We start from the raw sequence: 24,996 nt of genomic DNA on the forward strand, positions 1-24,996 counted from the left end.
TGGCATTCCACAACCGGACTATGCGGGGATGTTGGGACTGTGTACAGTATGGATCTCACTGCCATTACTGTGCCATTTGAGCTGATAAATCAGATCTTGGTACCCACAGAATAGTAATTTTCTATTCTTCACAAGAATAGGCAGCCTGTTACTAATGTCCTCTATTCAGGCTATTAGAAAAGGAAGTGTGAGATGGGCTCTGTGATACACAATCAAGCTGGAGTGACCTGCACTCCTCTGATGAGCAGATAAACTCAAAACAATAACTTCAGCAACATAACAGTTGTAAAGTTATTGAAATGAGACAGGACCAGAAACCAAGAAGTAACGTGTTTTTTTCTTTAAAGGTTTTATCTGTGTGCTAATTTTTCAGATTAAACTGAAGAAAGAATAAAGAGAAGGGATTTCAAAGCTCCCTATTCATAAAGCACCATCACAATTGTCACAGTACAGCTTAGTTGAATAATAGACTCCTGAATACATAAGACCTTCCCCTTGTGTTTTGCTCGATTTAATCAGAAATTTAGTTTGTATTACAGTGAAAGATCTCTTTGAAATTAAAATTTCTAAGTTTTACTATTGTCCAATTTAAGAGGCTAGGTTTCATGAACAAGTGAAGGAAGTAGACAAGATTCTAAATACAGGATCTAACTTCTAACTCTCAGTCATTCTCAGGAGGTTCTGGCAAACTCAACAAGGTCCAAATTTGGGCTCTCAAGTCAGACAGCTCAACAGTGATAACAGAGCTGGCAGGCCAACATTTTCCATTGTAAATGCAACACAATTTTGTTCTGAATGGTCATAAGCTTGCATTTTGTTGCAAAAGTGAAAGAATCAAAACTGAGCCTTTAGCAGATGGAAAGGAACAGTTTCAGCCTTACACACACATTTGTGAAGACACAGAGATGTTTTGAATTTTTAATTCTGCTAATGAATTCAACCTTTTCTATTCTGTTAAGAATAGAAACTTAACTTTTTTTATCTACACGCTGAAGGATATTTTAAAGGAGAGTGTTTTTAAAGTTATCCTTGCAAGAAGACCCCAAAAACTTACTTTAAAAATCTCTGAATGACTGAAAATAGATCTCCAGGTGTGATGCTATTACTGGTGGAGCTTTCTCTGGACTAAGAGCAGTTATATTTCATGTTGTATAAACAGCATCTCCTCCTACACAATCTAGCATGATAATTATTTTCAAAAGAATGATACCACTGACTCATGATGTGTTCAGATTCTGATCTATAACTACCTTTTAAACTGATAGTTTTTAATAAAAATGTTAAGACAACAGTTATTTTCTGTCCAGTATTCCTATGTTGACGGGTCTTCCTGAATGTGTAGAGCAGTCCATTAGTTCTTACCTCAGTAACTATTTTTAATTCAGTCATTTCTTGTATTTATTTTACCACCATTCTGATTTCTAATTTACTCTTCAATGTACTTACAATCTTCTGCATCTTACTTCTATTTTCAAATTCAAATTTACTTCTTAAATGAAAATACAAATTCATGATGGATTTATGTGAAATTCTCATCAATATACACTTCCAGTTTAAAGGTGACAAATGAGAAATTTCCCACGAAGAAGTATGAAGACTTCAGGCAAGTCTGAATGACAGCGACTGTTTCTCCATGGCCACAAAACTTGTTATTCAGACACAAAAGAAAATTGAGTTGGTTTGATGTAATTTCTTCTGAAGTGTAAAAAAAATCCCACAGAACAGTTCAGTCTACTTAGCATCTCTCATGGACCAACTGTTTCTTTACTCTTCCTTTTCCAATGAGTATGTTTACAATGGATTTTATGTGATACCTACCTCCCATCCTTTGTCAGTTCTTATTTAGCACCTCAGCTTGTTTAGCTTTATCATTGCATGTTCTTATTACTGTCAATTTTAGTAATTACATCAAATTTCCAATATGTGCTTTCCCTTTTCAGGTTGCTGAAGAGCTCATTATTTTCTCTGTTGCCACACTCCCCTATCTTTTCTCAGCATGCAGGGCTAACCACCAGTCTTCTGAAAAGCCTCATAATCTACTTGTACTCTCTTGGTATGAAAATATTTTTCTAAATCTACTGAAGGCTGTTTAATTGAACTTCTTATTTTCTTCTGTTCTTCTCTTCCTAAATATCATGAGCTACTTACTCACTTTCATCCATTTCCCTTTCACATCCACATTCTCAATCAGTTTCCTTCAACTGGCCAGAATGAAAAGCAGAAGTATAGATTCAGAAACTGATCCTGAGAAATTGAAAGGGGAGGTGAACAAATGAGGAATGAGTTCTGCAGCCCTTTCAAAATTCACTACACTGGAAATTAGTTTTCTCTGAATATGTTTTAAACACACAAATATTATTTTCTTAAACACCTGGTTTTGCAATAAGTAAACCAAAATCCTCTTTTTAAAGTCTGGAAGGGATCTCAGGAAGTCAGCAAGGCTAACAGGCTGCTCAAAACAGGGTCAGATTGGGTGGTTCAGGTTTTTATCCAATTATGTCTTGAAAACCTTTATGGACAGAGACCATACAACCTCTTTTGTTTGTTCTAATGGTTGATTTTCTCAAGGGTGAAATAATTTCTCTTTATTTCCAGGCAAAATCTCTCATTCCAGCTTTTGCCTGTTAAAAGTTTCCCAGAGACCAGAAACACTGACCGGACTACAGTTCCCTAGATTTTTGGGTTTTTTTGGCCCTTTTTGAAGCTGGGTGCAACATTTTCTTTCCTCCCATCATAGGGGACCCTCCCTGGTCTCTGATCTTTCAAAGACATTGGAAAGTGACCTTTTAAGGGCATCAGTTAGTTCCCTCTGTACCCTTGGATGCAACCAACCTGGTCCCATGGACTTGTCTGGGCGGAGTTCTCTCAAGCCTGACTTAATCTTTAGTCACAGATGGCAGTTCTGCTCCTCCTTGTACCAATTCTCTGAGCAAAGAGGTCTGGGAGACCTTCTTCTGGCTTCTGAGGAACAGAAGGCACTGAGTACTTCTGCCACACCTGTGTCTGTTGTCACTAAAGGCGCCATCAGCAACAGGCCCACACATTCCTTGCTCAGCCTTTTACTAATGTATTACTATTTTTATCAATGTAGAAGTACAAACTCACTTTGTAACCTGTAACATTTCTTTGAAGTCTCTATTTGAGTTTTGGTGTTTCTGACACCATGTACATGCCCAAGCAATGCATTTACACTCTGCTTTTGCAGTCTGTCCCAGCTTCTGCCTTCTGTGAACTGCATTTTTACATTTGAGCTCTGTCAAGATTCCCAGCTTACCCACATTGGTCCTCTGGTGTGTCTCTTTGCTCAGTGACATAACAGTGTGCATGTTGTTTTGGCCATCATCAAACTCCATTTTATAAAATACAATTTCTTTGATATAGGAGAAAACATGGGAGATTATGTTTGTATAGAAATATTTCATATGCTTTAAATACAGTGAATGTAATTTTACCAGAAAATAATACAGGTATGAGATGCTGGGTGACTTTTTGTTACTGTAAAAACACCAGAAAAAGAACAGACTATCTAAACCCAAGTAGATTTAGGAGTGATCTATCTTAGAGAGACTCTCTAAAGTAACTTATCAAAAAGCAAGTTTAAATATCTACACTGAAGTAGTTGGGGAGAGGGTGTGTGTCTTCAGTCTAGGAGCTCACCATCATTCAGGATCCCCACATAATGTCTCCTTTTATCTGGAGACCAGATTTTTAAACACCAGTAGGGATAATAGTTTTCTGTATGCAGGAGCACCCTGGCCAATTTCAGCTGTGGAATGCACAGATGGGTACGCAGAATGATGACAACATAATGTCCCCTTCAGTTTATTACAGACCATAAAATTGCAATTAAATAAAATTTGTTATGTGACAACCTGATTTGCTTGTACACTCCAATTGTACTGTAATTCTCTTTTTATGGTATTTGGTACACAGACTTTGTTTCTATTGTTTTCAAACAAATCAACAACAGCTAAGTAAGTTTCAGAAACTGCATCAAAAACTCACAAAGGAAAACTATTATAAAAATACCCCCAAATTTCCATGAGACAATGCTTTTCCATTTAATCTTCTACATGGTGGATCAGAGATTCTTCTAAAAATGACTGTCATCACAAAGGATAAAACTACCTCATTTGGTAAAGTCAGTTGTGACCACACAGCAATAAGCAGAGCTCTCCATACTAAAAAGGAATATTTTCCAGGGCAGCGTCCCCATGCATAGTTTTGACTTACACTGATTTCAGCAGAAAAGGCAAACAGTAGGAGAGCTACAGGTTACAACTTCAGGATGTAGAGATGTAAGAGATGAGTTATCTGGTATTTCTTAACTTTGGTTCTTCCTGGGGAATAATAATTGTTTTATACTAGCAGCAATCAAACCCAATGAAGGTCTGACTGGCCAATTATGCAGAACATCAAACTACCAAATTTGATACAGAGTGGAGTGCAGATGAATTTGTCTGTGATACACAGATGCAGCAAAAATACCTCTAGGTGCAATAATTATGATCTCTCTTTATTGAAACAATACTCCCAAATAATGCAGAAATCTTTTCAGACTGTTATGTTTTTTCATGTCAGAATCAGATTTCTTCAAGAGAAACCAGGTGCTAATTTCATACTAAGAATCTTAAGGATAAATTCCAAGCAAGCAACGTATTGTGATAATCATTTATGTACCTTCTGATTTTAGAATTTCACCACTGTGCTACCATTACCACATTTAAATTGGGTTGAAACTCAGCCAGAACCTACACATCTTGCTGACAACAATTTGAATTGCATATGTTAGTTAGCTGTAATCCAACATAACCGATTCATAGGAACTCTCTAATTCAAGAGCACAAAATATAAGTGCAGAGAATAATAAGGCCCAAAATGAAGTTGAAAATAGAAATCAGCAGTCCAGGTTACTAGAGAAACATTGAGTTAAACCTTACTAAACCAGGCTTTCCCTGGTTTGTTTTTGGGTTTTTTACCTCAGCTACTGATTAATTTCTGTTCAAAACGGATATCGAGACTTGACAGGCAAATAAAGATTTTCACTACCTTAAAGTGAAAAAATGTTTCCCAAGCCATTTTATCATACAGAATATTAAGCAAAGATTCATGGACACTAACATGCTATTTCATCAACTTTTAGTATTTTGCCTTGCTACAGTATATAATACAAATTTGTTATTTAAACTGGGATTATATGGAAAATAACTTCCATCTGTCTATGGTTATGGAAGTTATATGCTTCCTTTCATTTCATTAATTTTACCAAGAGGAACAAAAAGTGATGAGCAACACATAAAATCATACACGGATAAATACAAACTTACAACAAATGTCTATGTGCTGGAGTAGGTTTCAAGTCTCAGACTTACTTGGCAGCAGCATCTTTTCTCAGCTGTTCATGTTTCATTAAAAGATTCTTCCTCTCCTGAAAAGCCTTTCTAACTTTGTATCCTTTGTAGACAGCCTGAATTTTGAAAGCAGCAATATCCTGAATGGCAGCTATAGACAGAGCCCCGTGTTCTAACATGAACTGAATCACTTCGTGGTGTTCTCCAAGCAAGGCATAATCAAGTGGAGTATACCTAAAAAAACCAAAAGCCACAACAATTACTACTGATCTAGAATTCTAGCTACAATGTGTGTTTCTTCACTCTCATTTCATAATAAAGCAACATCTAGTGTGAAGACAGATTAAACACTGTTTCAGTAGGCTGTTTTTCTCACCTTTTTAGGCATTATTTTGCTACCTTACTCATTCTACACACTGTGGTTATGTTTAAAGCTTATTTTAGCCTCCTAATATGGAAGGTGGGAGAGGGGAACCTGAAATGTTTGGACTAAATCTCCCAAAGCCCCATCCACAGCATTAACTGCTTTAGGAAAGCAGTCCTTAAAATGTGTTATTGAAGTTTTCATATAGAAATATAAAGAAAAGGTAAGTTAAAACATTTTTCTGTTATTTCCACATGCATTTAAGTTCTAGAAAGCTACCGTCAAATCTGGTTTAGTTTCTATAACATTGACTGAAGACACTATGACAGAACAGCAGGATTAGATCCATATTGAAGGATAATATCTTTTTTAAGGTACTAGGAAAACTTAAGTCTGTTTTCAGATGGACACAGATGTTCAAAATATTAAATTGCTTTGGGTTTTAATAGTAGCAAAGACGCCTAGGACTTTTTCAAAATAATTCCCATATTTCCCACTGTCTACATGGGAGCAAAATCTATCTCCCTCACCAACACTGAAACTTCAGGGAAAGACATTTAGGGACTGAAAATTATCAGTCACAAACCATAATCAATACCATGTAACATAAGACTAGCCAATAACAAATGTCAATGCATGTGGTTGTGAAAATTAAGGCTCTTGCTGATGGTAACTTGCTGGGACACAGTGCTGGTAAGCAAAGAAAAGCAGACAGAAAGCACAATTGGACCTGCCACACAGCAATGGTTTGATGGAAGGATAAACAGTATCTGAACTGAAGTGTCTGCAGGAATAAAGACAGTGACATAACATGAAAATTTGGATGTCAAGGTGTGCTGCTGATAGCATTTAAAGAGATACAGATTTTTGATAACCCAGAAATGGGAGCTTCAGAACAGGAATTTCAGAAAAATACATTTTGGAAGTATTCCTAATTTTGAATACTTTAAAGACACAAAAGATACCAAAGTAAACTTTATGAAGTTTACTTTAGCAGTCATGAAGATCCATATTTTTATACGTGGATTCTCTAACTCCATCCAAGCTACCTTTGAAAGTTAAAAAATCACTTAAACCAAATCTGAAGAAGGGTTTTTATGACTGGACACTTACATACACTCCTCTGTGTGTCAGTTCAAACTTTATGCAAATTTCCTTTTCTCTTGGTTCTCTCTAAAGCAGATAGTTTTTAAATCAAGCTGGCTTCACAGGAAAACACATAAAGACATCAGCCATCAGTTGTTATAGGCAATTTAACATGAAGGTGGTCAAGCAGCAGCTTGATGTACCCAGGACATTAAACTGGATTACAAAATAAATTTGCAAAGAACAACAAACCCAATACCCCCCAGATTAGCACTTGATCACATATCTGGCAAGCAAGTGGGCACTTTAAAACTCTTGATGCAATCTCAGCTCTATCTTTTCTCTAATCTTTTAGTTATAACCACTTTGTTTGAATTTTAACTGGTATCTCATACCACACTTTAAGAAAGTAAAGAAGGGAAGCTTTTTTCCTATAGGAATACTTGGGGGAAAAAAAGCCACTACATAGTGAAATTGTTACTGATTAAAAACCAATTTCATCCAATTACAAGTGAACCATAGGTTATTTTTTCCTCTCTCTTACAACACTCAACTTGATTTTCCACTTCCAAACTTTCCAAACTTCCAATCTCTTAACAATAACACAAAGTTTGTAGATATTTATTAAGATGCAAGTATGCAATTTTTATATGTATTTTAGGATAATTATATTTAAAGATTGATCCATCTGGAAATACCGGGGATCTCTTTTGTTCTGCACATGCACTAGAGTGCTTATCAGCAGACATTTGGAATACTGCTAGTTGTATTTTGAGTAATCTAGATTTACACATTAAGTATATATTAATTCCAGAAGGGAAACAAAAATATATACTATCTGAATGACTGTGATAAACCACAGCTAAGGTCTTTTCTTGACATTTGAGCATCATAAGTGCATTTCTACAAAGTAAGGATAATAGCAGTCTGGCAAAATTGTGGCTTTTAATCTTACTTATTAAAAGTAATTTAATTAAAACTGTTTATTCAATTTTCTATCAAAAATTACTAAAGAGAGCCTTAACACTACTTAATTAGAAACTAGTTATACTTTCATTTGTGTTTCTCAAGAAAAAAATAAGAACAGTACAGAAAGAGAGATATGAGTGCTTTAGAGAGGAGAATGAAAGAAAAAATGATAGGGGAAGAAAGCAATTAAAACGTGGGGTTAAGTACAGAAGTCTCAAATTGAAATATGAGGTTGCAAAAGCCTTAAGTTATTTAAAATGCTGAAATATTCAAATTTATATGGCATGCTGTTCATAATCTTATAATTATGAGGAGGTCATCTACTCTACAAAAAGGCATTAGAAATTTCTGCTAATAGTAATTATCTTTATGGTCAGGTGACTAATTCGAACTCCACAACCCAAATCACTTTTAAAAATCTATTATTTATATGTCAATGAAAGACAAAGAAAAGAGATGCAAATGTGCTGTCTCTATCATTATAGGAGACTTTTTTTTTTAACCACGCCTTTAGAATAGTGGTAACCACCAGGCACTTTGTAATCACCATTTTAAAACATAACATTACATTTCTCCCATTTTCTTTCTTCTTTGATATTTATTGTATCAAATATAAAATTCCAGTCTATTCCAACAGCAGCAGAACTGCCTTTTCATCCTTTTGCCATACGTATCTGCCATCAACTCTATATAAATGAGATCTTTAACATTTCCAACAAGACTTCAGTGACTAAATATGTCCAGAAGGTGGTTCAGAAGTATAAAAGTTGGAATGTCTTAGTTAAAGAAGGGAACTTTCACATCAGAAAAGCTGCTTACACTGAAGCCCAGGGTTACAGCACTCCTTTGAGATACAAGATGAGGATTCTCTTGCAGCATCGGCACATTTAACATTTAAATGGAAGGCAGCACTTTGGCACAATTACAAAATAACACCTTGAGACCCACAGTACCTCTCCTCGCTGTTCTCCATGTGGTTGGGGAAAGCATCAAAGCCCAGCAGTAACTTTATAGCATCAAGGTAGCCATTGTTACAGAGCCAGTGCAGGGCAGTTCTGCCCTGGAAAACAATAGAACAGAACAAAAATAAACATTACCACCAAACTCTACCACGCTACAATAAAAGTCATAAATCATAGTGTAATTCGATGCTTTTCTGGACATGAAGAACAAACAGTTCTTCTAAATAAACTTCCTTGTTAAAATTAAAAGAACACAGCACTTAAAAAATGATTTTTTTTAAACAAGATTTCAACACCAGTGCTTTTTCACCTAAAACAGCTGAAAAGCAACATTACAAGACTAGCCTTACAGTTGCTTTCTTTGCAAAAGATGTACAGCATGCTCTGTGGAACTCATAATGAAAACCACATTTCCATTACCTGGAATTATCTATGCCCTACAACAAATAGTTACAGAAAATTTCAATAAATTGGGTGAAGCTCTTTTGACTGACGAGGTTCTACTGACTTCTGAGAAATTATGTCATATAACAAAGAAATCTGTTATAGGTTGCACAATTACTCTGGCTCATAATTTCAATTACTGCCTGAATAATGGCACAAAAGAACATATAAACCAATCAGTGGGTTGTTTTTTTTTCACCTGGAAGAGAGATACATATGTGGGTGCCTAATGTGGACAAGCAATTGAAGCAGTTCTGGCTCATAATTTCAATTACTGTCTGAATAACGGCACAAAAGAACATATAAACTAATCAGTGGGTTGTTTTTTTTCACCTGGAAGAGAGATACATATGTGGGTGCCTAATGTGGACAAGCAATTGAAGCAGTTATTGTGCAATCTTACTTGCAGTACTTTACTTTCTTACTTGCTCTCTATTCTGGAGAACAGAGTAAAATCACATTCTCATGTCAGCTGTTAATAAGGAATTATAGAAGAAATCAGATCATTAATATGATTCCTCATATGATCTCACTTTGATATAAAAAAAACCAAAAGTGATCTGGAAAATTACCAATCTTCAATTCATGCTACATATTAAAATACTACTTTTCTTTTGAGATTTTAGAAGGAAATAGGGGAAATGACATCAGGATGCATTTCTTTTTGTGACAAACAGCAACACAGATGTTTTTATGTCCTGGAAAAGAGAATGACTTTGAACAAAGGGAAAATGTTTTGATTTATGGTTGTTCTAAAATTAATGATATACCTCAGTGAAGAAGAACAACATACCTCTTTATCCTGAATATTTGGATCTGCATTGTTTTCCAGCAACACCACCATGCAGTTGATGTAACCTCCATAAGCAGCACACTGCAGAGGTGTTCTACCTGCATAATCCTGCACATTGGGGTTGATTTTATTTTCTATCAGGATTTGGCACACATCAGCATTTCCTCCCAGGGCTGCCCAGTGAAGGGGTGAATGCCCATCCTGGTCAACCAAATCTACTCTTGCTCCTCCTGTAAAAACATACATTTTTGAGCACAAAAAGAAAATACTGTTGAATACTAAGAAAAAAGTGAGTTTATGTTCAACTAGAACTTATTTCATAAACTGACAATTCAGAGAAGTATTTCAAAAAGCAACTTCAATTTTGTTACTCAAATCCTAAAACTTAAATCAAAATTAATTGGGGATGAAATAGTTTCAAAGAGGGTCAAGCATCTAACTTTTTACAATCTTCTGACTATACTCTAATATGCTTTAGAATATCCAGACTTATCAGTTGCCTACAAAAACCCTATTTTATTTGTTTCAGGTCTGTGAATTTTCAGAACTTTTCTTTTACAACAAAATAACTTCTAAAAATTAGATTTCAGATAAAATGTCTTTTTAAATCTCTAAAGCAGACAAGATAAAATATTCACAATGTAATAATAATTTTTAAAATAAGATTTTTTTTAATTCAAGCATGCTAAGACTCTTTTATGCAGATAATTAATGTCTCTATATGTTCTTGCAAGATAAAAAAATTCTGTGCAGAAGTAAAACTCCACAGATACAAGAACTTGAACCAACCAACAACAATGACTCTCTGTATCATAAATATTTAATTAAACACAACTCAGATTCTGATAGCCAAGCTTCTTCCATCTACAAAAGCTAAATGGCATACAGAGTGGGAGGAAGAGCTATATAGGAGGTTAAAATATGCCCAGCAGATCATGGAAGGAAGAACACTCTTCAGTAAGAAAGTCTGGTTGATGAAAAACTTGCAAACTTTAGCTTGGATACTTCATCTATCCATAAGTGGGATAATGTCTGAAGCAAGAAGATGTTTCTGGGAAGCTAAAATGATAGAATTTTGCACCTAAGATGCCACTGTTCTTTCACTGTATTTCTTACCCTTCAGGAGATACTTTACAACTATCTAAAACTGTGTACTTTGTTAAATCCTATTTCTGTCTGCAAACAAAATACAGTTTTTAAAAACCAACCAGAAGAAAATATTAATGATGTAGGACTTTTGATATCTATCTACATTAAAAAAATAAAGACTCACTTAAAAAGTCTTCAAAGAACCCTAAAAATGGTTTTTCACAAAAGTGAAGAAAGCTTAATTTGGTCTTATTTACTGGGGAAAAAAAAACACCAAACAAAAACAAAAGAAAGAAAGGACTTGCTGGGGGAAGAGTTAGTTTGAGAGACTAGAATATACTTGCCAAGGCTTGAGCAGAAATGAGCTTTGAAAAGAACAATCCCAGTTTGAAAGTTTTGTATTTAACACTTCCAGCCATTTTTGCACAACACTGATAATCTTTTAGATTCACTAGGGCTATTTCACCAGGGGAACTTGCAAACAAAACCTGCTTTAGGCAAGCAATCTCCTACCCCACCTCTTGCTCAGCTGTTTATTTCCTATCCCCACAGGAAGCAGCAGCAGAACTCCTGAACAGGTTTGTAAAGCCCGGGGAGCTGACCTTTAATGAGGGTTTGAATCACTTCCTTGTGACCCATCTCACAGGCTCGGAAGAGCGGGGTGTGTTTCATCACATCCAGAGCATCCACCTGTGCTTTGTGCTCCAGCAGCAGTTTCACTGTGCTGACGTGGCCAGAAAGGGCAGCAGCGTGTAATGCTGGAAGAATAAAGTAGCAGGGAAAAAGAAAGCACAATACCATGAGCTTTAGAAGTCCACAATAAGAACAGTCAAAATAAAAATTAATTACAAGTTTTTTTGTGGAAAAAGTACTTTTCAACCTCAAGAAACTGAAGACGTGATGATGTAACAACACTTTCTTGCCATACAAGCAACAAGCAGAAAAACTGTTAGCCCTGAAACATGTTTCTAACTTGCACAAATAGAAATTTTACATTTAACACCACCGAGATTGGCTTATAGTGAGGCTTTGTGGAAGAACAGCAGCTTCGGATTAAGAGAACATAACATGATTTACTTCTGCCTCTGCTCCGTGGCATTTCTGAGATTGCTCATCATCAGTGAAAGAAAGCTTTCATTATTTCTTCAACACTTTCCTGAAAATTACTTTTTTCTTTCAAGTAAGCAAAGCTGTCTCAATTAAAAGTAACTTCAGAAAACTACCCAGCTGTTCCTACTCCTCCTTGCCCCACTCTTTTGTTTTGGAATTACTTGGAAAAAATTTTATACTAAATTATGCAGCAAGACTATCATATCTTGCACAGTATCTCTGTCTCCCTGTTTTCCTCAAGAAAAAGATTACAGAAAAACCAGATGTTGCTACTTCAGAACTCAGGTAAAAATGTGGTGTCCTGTAACTGGAGTTCCTATTGCCTAGCACAGCATCCTGCAGGCACTGTTAGCCAGAGCTGTGGCTGACCAGTTCACGGCTCTTTTTGAAGGAAAGAAGAACTGCACACAGCAATGAGATTTCAAACCAATGGAGAGCACACATATTGGTGGCTTCACTTACAGTTTAACTTCAAAATGCTTTGGGTTATTTCCTACAGTCAGCAGTCAAATCAGACAGTCTACAATTAAATCAAAATAATATAGAATAAAACCACAAAACAATGCGATTTAAAAGTGTGCATTTAATAAAGTGAATTTGTATTTCCCTATGAAATTTCAGAAATATTCATGCTTAGTGAGAGCTGAATCAGCTCATGGAAACAAAATGTGGGGCTGCAAACCCTACCTACATGTCCACATTTGTTCACTGTTAAGACAGGGTCAGGATCCAGCAGAGGCATTATACAGAAATGCACACCACAGAAAAGACCAGCACTAGGAAGGAGCAGCTTCTTGAACCATAGGCAGAATACAAAACCAGCATTTTTGTATTTGCCAGATACTGTTTACAACAGTACCAGCTTATGAGCCAGTAACCCAGCACAACCTGTTACACAGGCCCTACTGAAATGCCCAGGTTGTTCATGCTGCCATTGACCCCAATCCAGCTGGTGCGCGCTGCCTCAAAACAGAGTCACAAAATAAGTGATAGTAACACTGTGACACGGACTAAGCACTGGGGGCACGGCCAGAGACACTCCGAGGAGTGAAAACCGAAATCATGCCTTTGAGAGGACGCTGATTTAAGTTCGAGTGCAGCAGCCTGGAAGCGCAGCAGAGCTCCGTGCGCTCGTGAAAAGCCAGTGCCTGTGCAGCAGCCACTGCGAGTGGGTGGCTATCGGCAGGAATTGGACAAGAACGGGATCCCTGCCGTGTTGTACATTTGGATGGGCCTGGTTTTCATGGTCTGACCTCACAATAAACTCTAGGTTCTGGTTTTTGTCCTGAATCCCTTATGAAACCAAAGGCAGTAAACCACTCCATCAGATGACACATGGGGTGTGTGTAACAATACAATAGAAAAAGAGCTGCTGTGTCAGCTTGGCCAGTTCTTCCCCCCTATCACTCATTCTGACGCAGGCATCTTGTTTCGCACTTTGTGCTCAATATTTTCTTGTAAGCCAAATTTTCTGTGATGGAGTCACGGTGACTGAAGAGATTCTTCAGCCAGCTGGTCACAATGGGCCCTTTGTTCAGCCGACAGACAGAGCCCTCTCCATTGTGCGCAGTGACGGCAGAGCTATAAAGCTGCCCCTGTAATGCTCCTGCAGCGCTGATCTCTGAGAGGAGGGAAATTCCTTTCCCTTGGTGTCATTCTCCTACACAATGCCCAGAGTCTCGATGTTCTAGCAGAGCTCAATGGAGAGCTTGCTCTTTTTGAGTAAATGCAAAAGGCTGCGTTAACGCAACATTACAACCGAGCTGAGCTGAGTGTGCACACAAAAGTCAGAAAAACACAGCCTTGAACTCTGCTCAGCAACTGCATCCCAGGCACGGAGGCATGTGCGCTATTTTCTATTAGTGCATAGTTTCCTGTCCGAACGCAACACTGCCTTTCCCTCACGAACACTTGGGAATGATTGAAACCCTTTGGGAAGGGAAAAAAATAAAAAAAAAACAATCAGGGAGTGATTTACTGGTGGGCTTCCTTTTATGTTTAGAGCTGGCTATAATAAAGCCCCTGCTATGCACTCGCTGGCACAATGGGGCAGCTCGGGCTGCTCGGCAGCACAGCTCCCCACTCCAGGCTGCTCCTGTGTTCTACACAGCGGCACTGCCAAGCAAACGGAAAATCCATTCATTTCCTTGGATTAAAAGCCCTACAAGGAAACCGAGATTAAAAGGTGATTACATATCACCGCTAGGAAAGGTTTAAGACTGAAAGATAATAAAGCCAGCCACCTGAATGATTCAAGCATGAAATCCACACCTGAGTAATTTCAGAAACACAGCATGTGATTACTGATTACTGCCTGCGAAGAAAAAAAACCTTTGTAAGGAGGTTTGCACAGTAACAACAACATTGCTGCACCTGAAGGTCTGAAACAAATACTGAGAGCTATTGGAAAGGAAACTGTCATGAAGTAGCAAGTGTAGGTGGGACTGAAAAAAGATGAAATAAGAACAAAACTGTAGAATATTTAGTTTGTACTGTCATCAAACATGAAGACTGAGATTTTATTTGTTGCACTATTTCTTACACTCAAAAATTTCGAACTATCACAACTTGGAAAGACTGATGTATTTAGTGTGTGTTACATCATAAGAAAAAAACAGGAATCTAGATATTTAAACAGAATTTTATGTTAACTGCAAATTGCTTTTTGTTAAGTTCCAGCACATCATCAAAGGAAACTTTAGAAATTCAATATTGATGCATACTAAGTTTCAAATCCTGAACCACACAACCCTGATATACATATTTTGCACTTCTCACTCTGTGACTGTATCTGGCATTGGGTAGTTCCTGATCTCTCTACACAGCTTACCCTGAAGCCCTGCTATCAAAACCCTCCAAATTTATACCAAATATATCCACATTCTCTTGATTTTTCATTCAGATGCCATCAGCATACTATACAACACTTTTCCTAAATTTCCAATGCTGCTGAATACATAAACACTTCAAAACCCATCTCTCTCACCTGTCACAACTGTTATTCTGTTTTTTTTGAAAGTACCACATAGGTACAATATTTCTAAAAAAATTTTTTTTTTCTCCTCAAAGGAGATAAATTCATAGTGGTGACAGGAAATTCTGTATTTCATTACTTACACACTTGAATGCTGAAACACTGTGTTGCCTAATTATCTTCTATTTCAGGCAGATAACAGGCTGATAAATTTGGGGGATATCAAGTTTGATCTCTTGTTTGGACAACAGAAGTGCAACAGATCTAATCTTTATTTCACTATTTTTAAAAATAACTATTGAATGATTTTCATGATAATTTAGCTACTTCAGTGGTTAGTTTGCTCCACATTGTTTCAAAGTATTTGTGTACTGTCAAATACATTTTTGAACAGGCATTTTGAGGAAGAGCTTTTTATGCAACTATGTTTCATGTTATTCTTCAAACTACAGAACAGCTTTTCCTTTCAAAGGATTACAGAACTAACTAAATAGCATTGCAGTACATTTCTTCTTTCTACATTTCAAATGAACTGTTCCAATCTGTGCAGAAAAGGTTTGTTTCTTTCTCACAATAAGACAAAGAATTGACTGACACATATAATTGCAATAATGCCGAAATGTTTTCAGGATTGAAGTACACATTCAGAAAAACATTAATATAGATTCTATCAATGTTTCCACTTGGTGGAAATCAGACAGATTGGAAACATGCAGTGCTCTTTACTGTAAAGCATCTTACCTGTGCCGGCATATTTGTCTGTCATATTGATATCAATGTCCAATTTTAAAGTCAGCATAGTCCTTATGACATCATCACTGCCTTTGCCAGCTGCCCACATGAAGGACGTTCTTCCCTCAAGATCTGAGTCATCTTTTACAGAAGGATGTTTCAAAAATACTTCAACTGTTTCCTGAAAAGACATACTGTTGAAATTAACATTAAAGGAATCTGCAACAACAAGAAACTATTGTCTCATGTAGCTGTTTATGAAGCAAATCAAAGCTTCATTTTTCCTTTTATGTTCATAAAGAGTAACAGCTCAACAGAAACACCGAATCTTCTGCTATGCCTTTTCGCTCGCCAACGATCATAGTGCACCCTTAACTGTGAGTTTAACACTGTCATTTAACACTTTTTTCTTTTCAGTGTCAAATACAATGTGTGCGGCACAAGGAAGCAGAAGACACGGTAATCTATGTGAGGAAAGCAATGGGAAAAATATCATGGCTTTATCCAAACATGACTGTAATAGTGTGATGAAAAAATTGCAGAATTCTTTAGGTTGGAAAAAACCTCTGGGATCATCGAGTCCAACTATGACCCAAAATCACCGTGTCAACCAGACCATGGCACTGAGTGCCATATCCAATCTTTCCTTAAACACCTACAGAGACAGTGACTCCACCACCGCTCTGGGCAGCCCATTCCAACATTCCATCAGCCTTTCTGTGAAGAAACTCCTTTTGATGTCCAACCTAAACCTATCCTGAAAACCATGTTCTTTCAAAACATTTTCCCAATATATTGTTTTCTCTCCAATTATAAATACAACTGCACATGTAAATATTTTATTTTGCCTATCTCTAATATTTTGACTGTTAAAAAAAAGGGTCAACATAGATATATTTCCTAATGTTTATTAACATCATCATGTCACTAATTACCGAAATACTGTATTTCAGAAAATACTAAGGAAATCTTTACACCTGAGTCCAGTATTTCCACTGTAACTGTTAAACTAAAATTTCAAATCAAGGCAAAAAATAATTATTTCTTTAAATGCTGTGTTTGTGTTAAGCTGTCAGCAAACAAGTCCACTTGTTTAACCTGCTGCTAGATTCTTAATGATTCACCCAGGAAAGGAAGGGAGAGAAAATCACAACTATTAGAAAAAGAATAAAAGGAAGATTTTCCCTTTTCTTTCTAATGCCTTAAAAGGTCATGTATGTAACAGCTGGGAAACATCTGATATGAGTCTCTGGCAGAGACCTGAAGAAAACCCAGGTTACGTTATTTTACTTTATATTTTATTATTAATACTATTTTAGCCTTTCCTCTGTGTGACCCCACAATAGGTTTATCACTAGTCTTGGCAGGACAGGAGTTTCCTGGCTATAATGAACTAAATTATTTGTTAGCCAATAAAAACCTGAAGAAAACCCAGGTTACATTATTTTACTTTATATTTTATTATTAATACTATTTTAGCCTTTCCTCTGTGTGACCCCACAATAGGTTTATCACTAGTCTTGGCAGGACAGGAGTTTCCTGGCTATAATGAACTAAATTCTTTTAATCACTATTGTGTTTGAATGCCTAAGTACCATTGATCACTTTTGATTTGTTTTGTCACTACTACTTACTATTTCATCCTTCTAAAGAAATAGGAAATGTCTCATTTATCTTATGCTACTGATCTAGGATCCTCACAGCTTTGTGAATTTAGGTCTGAATTACCAGTTTATTGTGAAAAGGTCCAGCCAGAAGCAAGGAGGGATGGAAGATTAAAGCTTTCCACACAAACGCAGCATGAGTTTATATCTCTGTGTTCTCACACTGACCATCACCACACCTCAGACCTGAACAGCCTCTCATTAGGCCAGAAACTCAGCATCCTCCCAGAGCTCTGCCCTGCTGGAAATCCTGCAGAGTGAAAAGCACTGCAAAGGCTGCACTTTAATATTGAGGCACACATTCTAAAAAATACAAATATTTCATTTTTCTGTTAGGTTTTGGCAAAGCAGCGCTTCTTTCAATGATTCTTTCTTTCCTACAGCTCTTAGTTGGAAAAAGTAGAAGAAAATCCCACAATAGTATAAGCATTATTCTTCAAAATTAAGTTACCACAACTTGAAAACAAAACAAAATTCAATTACTCCAGGATGATTAACAAATCAGGAAATAGAAGTATCAATGAGTTTAATATGACATGTATTTTGTTATGAAAGTTTACATGTATTGTAACGGAGGAAACAAAACAAGTGGAGGAAACAACAACAAAAAAACAAATCTGAAAAATAACAGGAGAGAGCCAAACGTGAAACATTTAATTCTGTGCTATCGTAAAACTGAAAAATACTACATTTATTTTTGAATATTTAAAAATAAGACAGGGGTATCCACATTTCATTTACTAGATCAATCTATATAAGTATATGAAAGGAAAGTACATTGTTTTGAACACCTCTGGGAAAATTCAGGGGAAAAAAATGTAGTCCTGCATACTAAAATCAATATGAAGGGAGCATCTTAGCTCAGTTGGTTAGAGCATGGTGTTAATAACACCTGGGTTCAATCCCTGTTTGGGCCATTCACTTAAGAGCTGGACTTAATGATCCTTGTGGGTCCCTTCCCACTCAGAATATTTTGTGATCTGGAAATAAAGATTCTCTGATCTTCCTTCACACATGAAGTTCAAAAATTTAAACAGCAATGTTTCTTGGGACCTCCTGTGGGATACCCAAGACATCTAAATCTGGGTGGTTATATCAGGCAAGGTCTTTTCTTCTAGAACTTTTTCTGTCTATAGTAAGTGGGGATAAGTTAGTCTTAGGGAACAAATTCTTCACATAACTTAAGTGCTGGCTAATCCTCTCCAGTCTTTAAAAAACCCAAAACCATCATATTACAGTAAGTAACCCATAGAGAAACAAGAGTGAAGAACAAGACACCAAAGCAAATAAAACTGAAAGCCATGCCAACATTTACTGTAAACACAAAAGAACAAACTTTCTTCTTATTAGGGACTCAGAAACATCACATTTTAACTGCGAAAACCACACCTAACCAAGGCTGGGCAGACTGAATAGAACAACAATGTGGCTCTGAAACCATGAGTATAGGGATGCTACTGCCAGAACAAACACGAACGTATCTCCACTCAGTTGTTTGACCATGTATATGGAGTCCAGTGGTGGGAATTGCTCAATTAAATGCATGTAAAGGAGACAAAAAGGCAAGCAGTGGTGCTCAGAAACAACTGGACCAATGAAAACAGACTCCAGACATAATTTAGGCAGGGGCTGTTGAGTACATCAGCAGCTAAAAGAGGCTTGCAGATCTGAATGAAACTCTCCTCTGTGATTTTTCACGTAAGATGGGAAACAGTCCATTCATTGTAAGTACACAAGATTACAAAAGAATGTCTGACTCCACCATGTACTTCACTTCCCCTTAAAACACAGATGATATCACAGTTTGGCTGGCTGATGGGATAAAAAGGCAGTAACATAATGAAGATATTTCATTTAACTGAATCAAGCCCAGGGAAAGAAAACCAGTATGAAAAATCTTTTTACGAATACATCAATATAAAATCTAAAAAAACCCAAAAAACAAGATAAAAGAATGTGGAGATAATCACCACATGGTAAATAAAACTTTTTTTTTTCTATGAGTCCAACTCAAACATGAAAGAAAGGCTTTTACAACACAGATATTTCAAATGTATGAGTTAGGCCCAAATTGTACACAGCTCTAAATTGACAAAAATCATCAACAAAAAATTCTCTAAAGTGAAGATTACATAGAGAGATATGCTTCAATAAAAGTCTGAATTTAAAAAATGTCTGGATGGTCTTATTAAGACCACCTCCAAGAAAACCATACCAAAGCCCCAAAACTCATTCTCACTAGGGAGCAAGGATATTGGTCTATTGCCTCTTTCAACGTTACTTTTAGATTTGTTAACTTGACTTGTTCTCAAGGGCTTTTACATTCTCCTTTTTTATTTTCCTTGTTAACATGTAGGTATGCAAGAAAGTCCCAAATTACTACCCTTGCTAAGAAAATGTTGCAATGTGGACTACATAACTATTGCATTAATTAGGCTCTAAATAACCCTTTCTGTAAAGGGAGGGTATGGAAGCTATGAGAGGTGAAGGAGCTTAAGAAAAGCTTTCTTAATTTCCAGTGCTTGAGAACTACTTTTGCAACATCTGTGACTGACAATCATTGAAGTGCTGAGTTTTGTACTTGGCTCTACTGTATCTGATCTTGCTCTGGAAAAAAACCTACCTATTATACCAAAGTGTAAGAATTAAGCTGAGAAACCAATGTTCTTTGTTGTCTGAGTTTAAAAAATATTTTTAAAAATTTTAAAAATATAGTGCTCCTGAAGAATTATGACAAAAGGCACTCAACTCTTTAACCATGCTTCATGAGACAACAGTTCATTCATAATGCCAAATATTCATAAATTAATTACCTTCTTGAACGCAAAGACTGGTTTGACTGGTCCTGCAGCAGCTGTGCAAATACTCCTACAGGTCATCTTACTCTAGATCCTTTTAACTGCTTAGACTTCATTATAATGAGCCCTAAAACCTGAAAGCACCATGAAATAGTAGGTGTCATTCTGCTTTCTGTTGAAGTAACTGAATGACTATTGTGTTATGTGATGCAAACATATAGCTCAAAGGGCCTTTTTGGTACAGAAAGTTAGTTTTTGTACATCTATATTTGAATAGTTTTAAATTAACCACATTTGTATCAGATTACACAGGAGAACTCTGAATTAACTCATGCCAACAACTGTCTTTATATGATTTCAAAAACAACTCAAACACTCTGCTAAACCATAAAGATTTCAGCAAAATATGTTTACTTCACATTTAGGGGATGTTCTACTTACAGCAAAGTTGCTCTGTGCTGCATAATGTAGGGGTGTTGCACCTTGACTATCAGATGGGATAGTTCCAAACTTATTTCTTTCTAGTAAGAGATGGACAATCTGTGCATGACCTGAGAAAAATAATGCAATAAAAACAAATTTGTATCAAATCCTAAAGTCACTAAAAAGCTTAGTTAAGAAAAGGTAAAAAAAACCCACCATTGACAAACGAAAAAACTAAACTCAAACAAAACAGAAGAAAACTAACAGACTTTCATAAATAGTCACATATTTGGGTTGTAGCCATTTTAGCTTAAATGTAAGAGAGAAACATGAGACTTGATATTTGAACTATTAAGTCTGGCATGTACTTTATTCCCAATGCCATAGTCTGTATTGTAATCTTTTATGTCCAGTGCCATAGTCTGTATTGTAATTTTTGGGGGGTGTCTATAAATCAGAATGATTTATAAATACAAAATTTCGTTTAACAGAAATCACTAGAGCTTTTCCCTAAATAAAGACATCAGCAGTAACTGGTCCAATAGCTATGATATTAACTTTGTAATGAAGTGGTTGAATATTTCCAGAAATAGCTTATAATAACTCAATTGAGATGCTGCATTTGAGTGACAAGTCAGTCAGAAACAGTAAAGTGAGCATAGGCTGATGATGATGAGCATTTGTCCATCTGCATTAAAAGACAAGCTAAATCAATGTTGACAATTTCATCACACATCATATTGTTTTGCAGAAACCAAGTGTAAATGCTTCACTTAGGTTTTATTTAACCAAAATTTCATCTGAGCATGTATACCAGAATCAGAGGCTAGTCTACTACCAGCTGCTATAAACAAGCTCACGCAAAACTCCTTCATAAAAACAGATCAAAATATTTTGATATTAAAATCACAACACTTTTGGAGGATGGGTAAACTCTATATGCACTTCACAGATAGGAAAACAAAGACAAATACAGTATATTGCCACTAAAGCCAACCAGTCCGTTTATATACTTCTTCCTGTCGGCACATGCAGTTCACAGAGTATCTTAATGATTTGGTATTTCAAGCAACACTATAAAACCACTCTGATTTTACAGGTGAAAACCTCCAGTACCTCACATGTCAGAAAAGCAATGAATTTTGCAGCTTGCTACTTTTGCACAGTTGTCTTGAATCACTTTCAGAATAAATGATAAGTTAGGTAACCTTCCTGCTAGCAGTAGATTATTTTTAATGAAAACACACCAAGTTACAGAATGAAGCTGTGATACTGTTGTGCTCTGTAGCTCTTTAAAATCTAAGGCATGGAGTGCTAGGCAAGCCCTCTTTTGTGAAATGGCACTTTGAGACTTGATATGTACAGAAGTACCAGGAATGAGAGAAAATGGTAACTTGGGTCAAAAAGGATGAAGAGTTTGTGAGCATTTTTTCTTTCTAGGGGCCTTAGGGTGTACAGGAAGGTTTCCTCTTTCTTGTTAGCCATTCAGAGAACGCTAGATACAGAATATAATTCAGTCCCTTCCTGCAACAAAAAGGATACAGAATATCATATAATTCAGTCCCTTCCTGCAACAAAAACAACAACAACAAAAACAAACAAACCCAAAAAGAAGATATATAATGTTGCTATGCTAGTCCCACCTGAAGAGTACAAGAAGTAAATTGAGGTTCACTGGAAGAAGTTGCTTTGGAGTGAAATCCTAGCAGAAAAACTTTAGGAGTACCGAGCCTGAAAAAAAAGATTCCTGAACTTTCAGGACAGACAACTAGAAAAAGGGAAACTAACTCCGTAATGAGGACAGGGTCTAGCTAAATTATCTATGAGAATAAGGCTTGAGGGAGTTAAAAAAATTGTATTGGATGCAACAGTAAAGAAATAGGTGCAAAGGTGGATCTTGCTAGGCCATTAATGTAAAGATTAGAACTCATTTCTTGGGGTCAAGAACTGTCATTTCTGTTGTACTTTCGTTTAGCTGAGATGTAACTGGTAAGACTTTTATCTATGCAAAAAGGTAAGAGGAGCAACAATGCCCTTAAAATCTAGCCACATGCAGTCCATCACATCTAAGGAAACTTGTGGCAGCGTTCCTGCACTGCTTTAAATCTCCTATTGTTAAAGAGAGTAAGATGTTACTGTATAGGTTAAGACCTACATAGAACATTACGTTCAACTTAAAACTATAACCCTGAAAATTAATAATAATTTATGAACCAGAAATTCCCAAAGAGCATATGCTACCTAGAGACCTCATCAGGTTCACAAAATAGTCTGGAGGTCTTGGCACATCTCCCCCCTTTATTCTACATTGATTAGACAATCCATTTTTCCAATAGACAAAGCTTCTCTCAAATACAATCAATTTCAAAATGCAATAAATTTTGCTTCTTGGACAGAACCAAGTGATAATGACTATTTCTTCAGAAAGCTGATCCTATGACACTTAAAATGTTTCACAATTTCTCTGTTAAAATTCAATATCCCTACATACATATAAATTTGAGAACACCCTTCCCACTTTTTTGCTTTTAATAAACATATTCAAATGACACACCCTTCCCACTTTTTTGCTTTTAATAAACATATTCAAATGACACATATACTGCCACTGGAGTTGCAGTAACACGCTCCAGTGAACATCTGATTCTTATATTGGCATTCTTTGTCTGCAGTGTCCCAAAGGATCATTGGCATGAAGCCAGTTAAAAGGGGAGAGCGACTGAAGATTCTTTTATCCAGTGGTTATTTTTTCCTCCTGGATGGAAATAGGAGGTAAATTTTCTAAATCATATTATTTTTGTGTCTGTCATTTTATGGGGTTTTGTTTCTCTGCATTTAGACTATTTACATTTAATCACGTTTTAACTTGTTTTGCAAGGATCCAGTTTTTGTAAATACAAATCAAGTATTTACAAATTCACATATACAAGGTTACAATTTACAGAGCATCCAAGTCTCAGGGTAACAATCTAAACAGAGAATAACTCTATACAAACAAAACTCATTGTCAGATCTGATTAGATTATCATAGCATGTCTGATGAAGAGCTTATACTGGAAGTGTCAACTCTGCCATTTTTTGTTGTTTACTTCTGCTGGCATTATCAGACTATCTGCATTTTCTTTGTGGGAATCTTCTTAAGCCCCTCATTTAGTTTGTGAGGGGTAGTTTAATAAAAACTAGATAATATAACCATAAATCCACTTAACCAGGCAGAAGCAAACTGCAGAACATCACAGTAGGCTGAAAGTGAGCATGTGACTCATGATGCCACCATCAACCACTCTGCATTGTGGAGCAGCTCAGCTCCACCAGGCACCCTGCAAACCCCATTTCACCATCTTATACATAGACCAAACAAAGGTACTAGCTCAAAACTCTATATGAAATACTAGTCCAGTTATCTTTTCAGGTAAAATAAACCCTGGTATTTTCTTCATGAATTCCCATTGACTGTGTTGCTTTCATGCTGGGCTGTGCATACCCCACATCAGACACCACTATTCCAGAGTATCTGTTTTTTTAACCTATGATCAAAGCTGCATATACAAGAACAATCTCAATATACTCTGAAATCATCAGCATATATAACCTGTTGAAGTGATGCATTGTACAATGCTTTGGAGAATCTGAAGCTAAAACAAATGGTCTACAACACAAGCTTCTAATCCTGGTTGAGCAGAAACCCTTATTGCTCTAAGAAATTAACTATCATACTGCCAGGCTGGAATTAAATAAAAATCAGAGACAAAGATTAAACAGTACAGTTAATTAATGACTAAGTGACTTCGGCACTGTCTAGTTTACCAAGTAAGGCTGCCCAGTGGAGGGGAGTTCGAAACAAGTTGTCATAAGATGTCACATTGCAGCCTTCGTAGGAGGTCAGGACATCCACAACTGCTACATTCCCATCTGCAACAGCAAAATGAAGAGGAGTTCGTCCTTCATAGTCTTGCCAGTTCAGCAGAGATTCTGTGGGTGCAGCTTCCTTTAAAAAATAAAAGAAACAAGACAATTTTAAGAATATTTAAATTGAAAAGAAAACCTGCACAATCTTTCCAGGTGCTTTTTCAGAGAGATACACTGTCCTTGTTCAGTAGAATGTAGCTCTACAACCAAATGCTTTTGCTACAGTATAGGCTACTTTCAAGTACTTCTTATGGAATGCTTTTTTATACTTAATTATTGTACAAGACCAGATTTCTGGTACATACCCCATAGTTTTACCCCAGTCTGC

The 24,996-nt window shown here is 36.4% G+C and overlaps 1 protein-coding gene across 2 annotated transcripts in view; it reads right to left on the minus strand.

The window, feature by feature from the left end:
• Positions 1-24,996, minus strand: part of INVS (inversin) — an 85,182-nt gene that overhangs the window by 12,398 nt on the left and 47,788 nt on the right. For both annotated transcript variants that reach the window (XR_005627631.1, XM_039711080.1), the window contains exons 6-12: positions 24,567-24,747; positions 20,778-20,887; positions 15,884-16,055; positions 11,661-11,816; positions 9,970-10,199; positions 8,724-8,830; positions 5,373-5,585 (exon numbers count right to left, since the gene is read on the minus strand). Coding sequence is in view for 1 of the 2 variants with exons in the window: in XM_039711080.1 (XP_039567014.1) it covers positions 5,373-5,585; positions 8,724-8,830; positions 9,970-10,199; positions 11,661-11,816; positions 15,884-16,055; positions 20,778-20,887; positions 24,567-24,747 (1,169 nt within the window). In the remaining variant the exon portion in view is untranslated. The remainder of the gene's footprint in view (positions 1-5,372; positions 5,586-8,723; positions 8,831-9,969; positions 10,200-11,660; positions 11,817-15,883; positions 16,056-20,777; positions 20,888-24,566; positions 24,748-24,996) is intronic.

This window comes from Passer montanus, unplaced genomic scaffold, assembly GCF_014805655.1.
Source record: "Passer montanus isolate IOZ18808 unplaced genomic scaffold, ASM1480565v1 scaffold24, whole genome shotgun sequence".
NCBI classification, from domain to species: domain Eukaryota; kingdom Metazoa; phylum Chordata; class Aves; order Passeriformes; family Passeridae; genus Passer; species Passer montanus.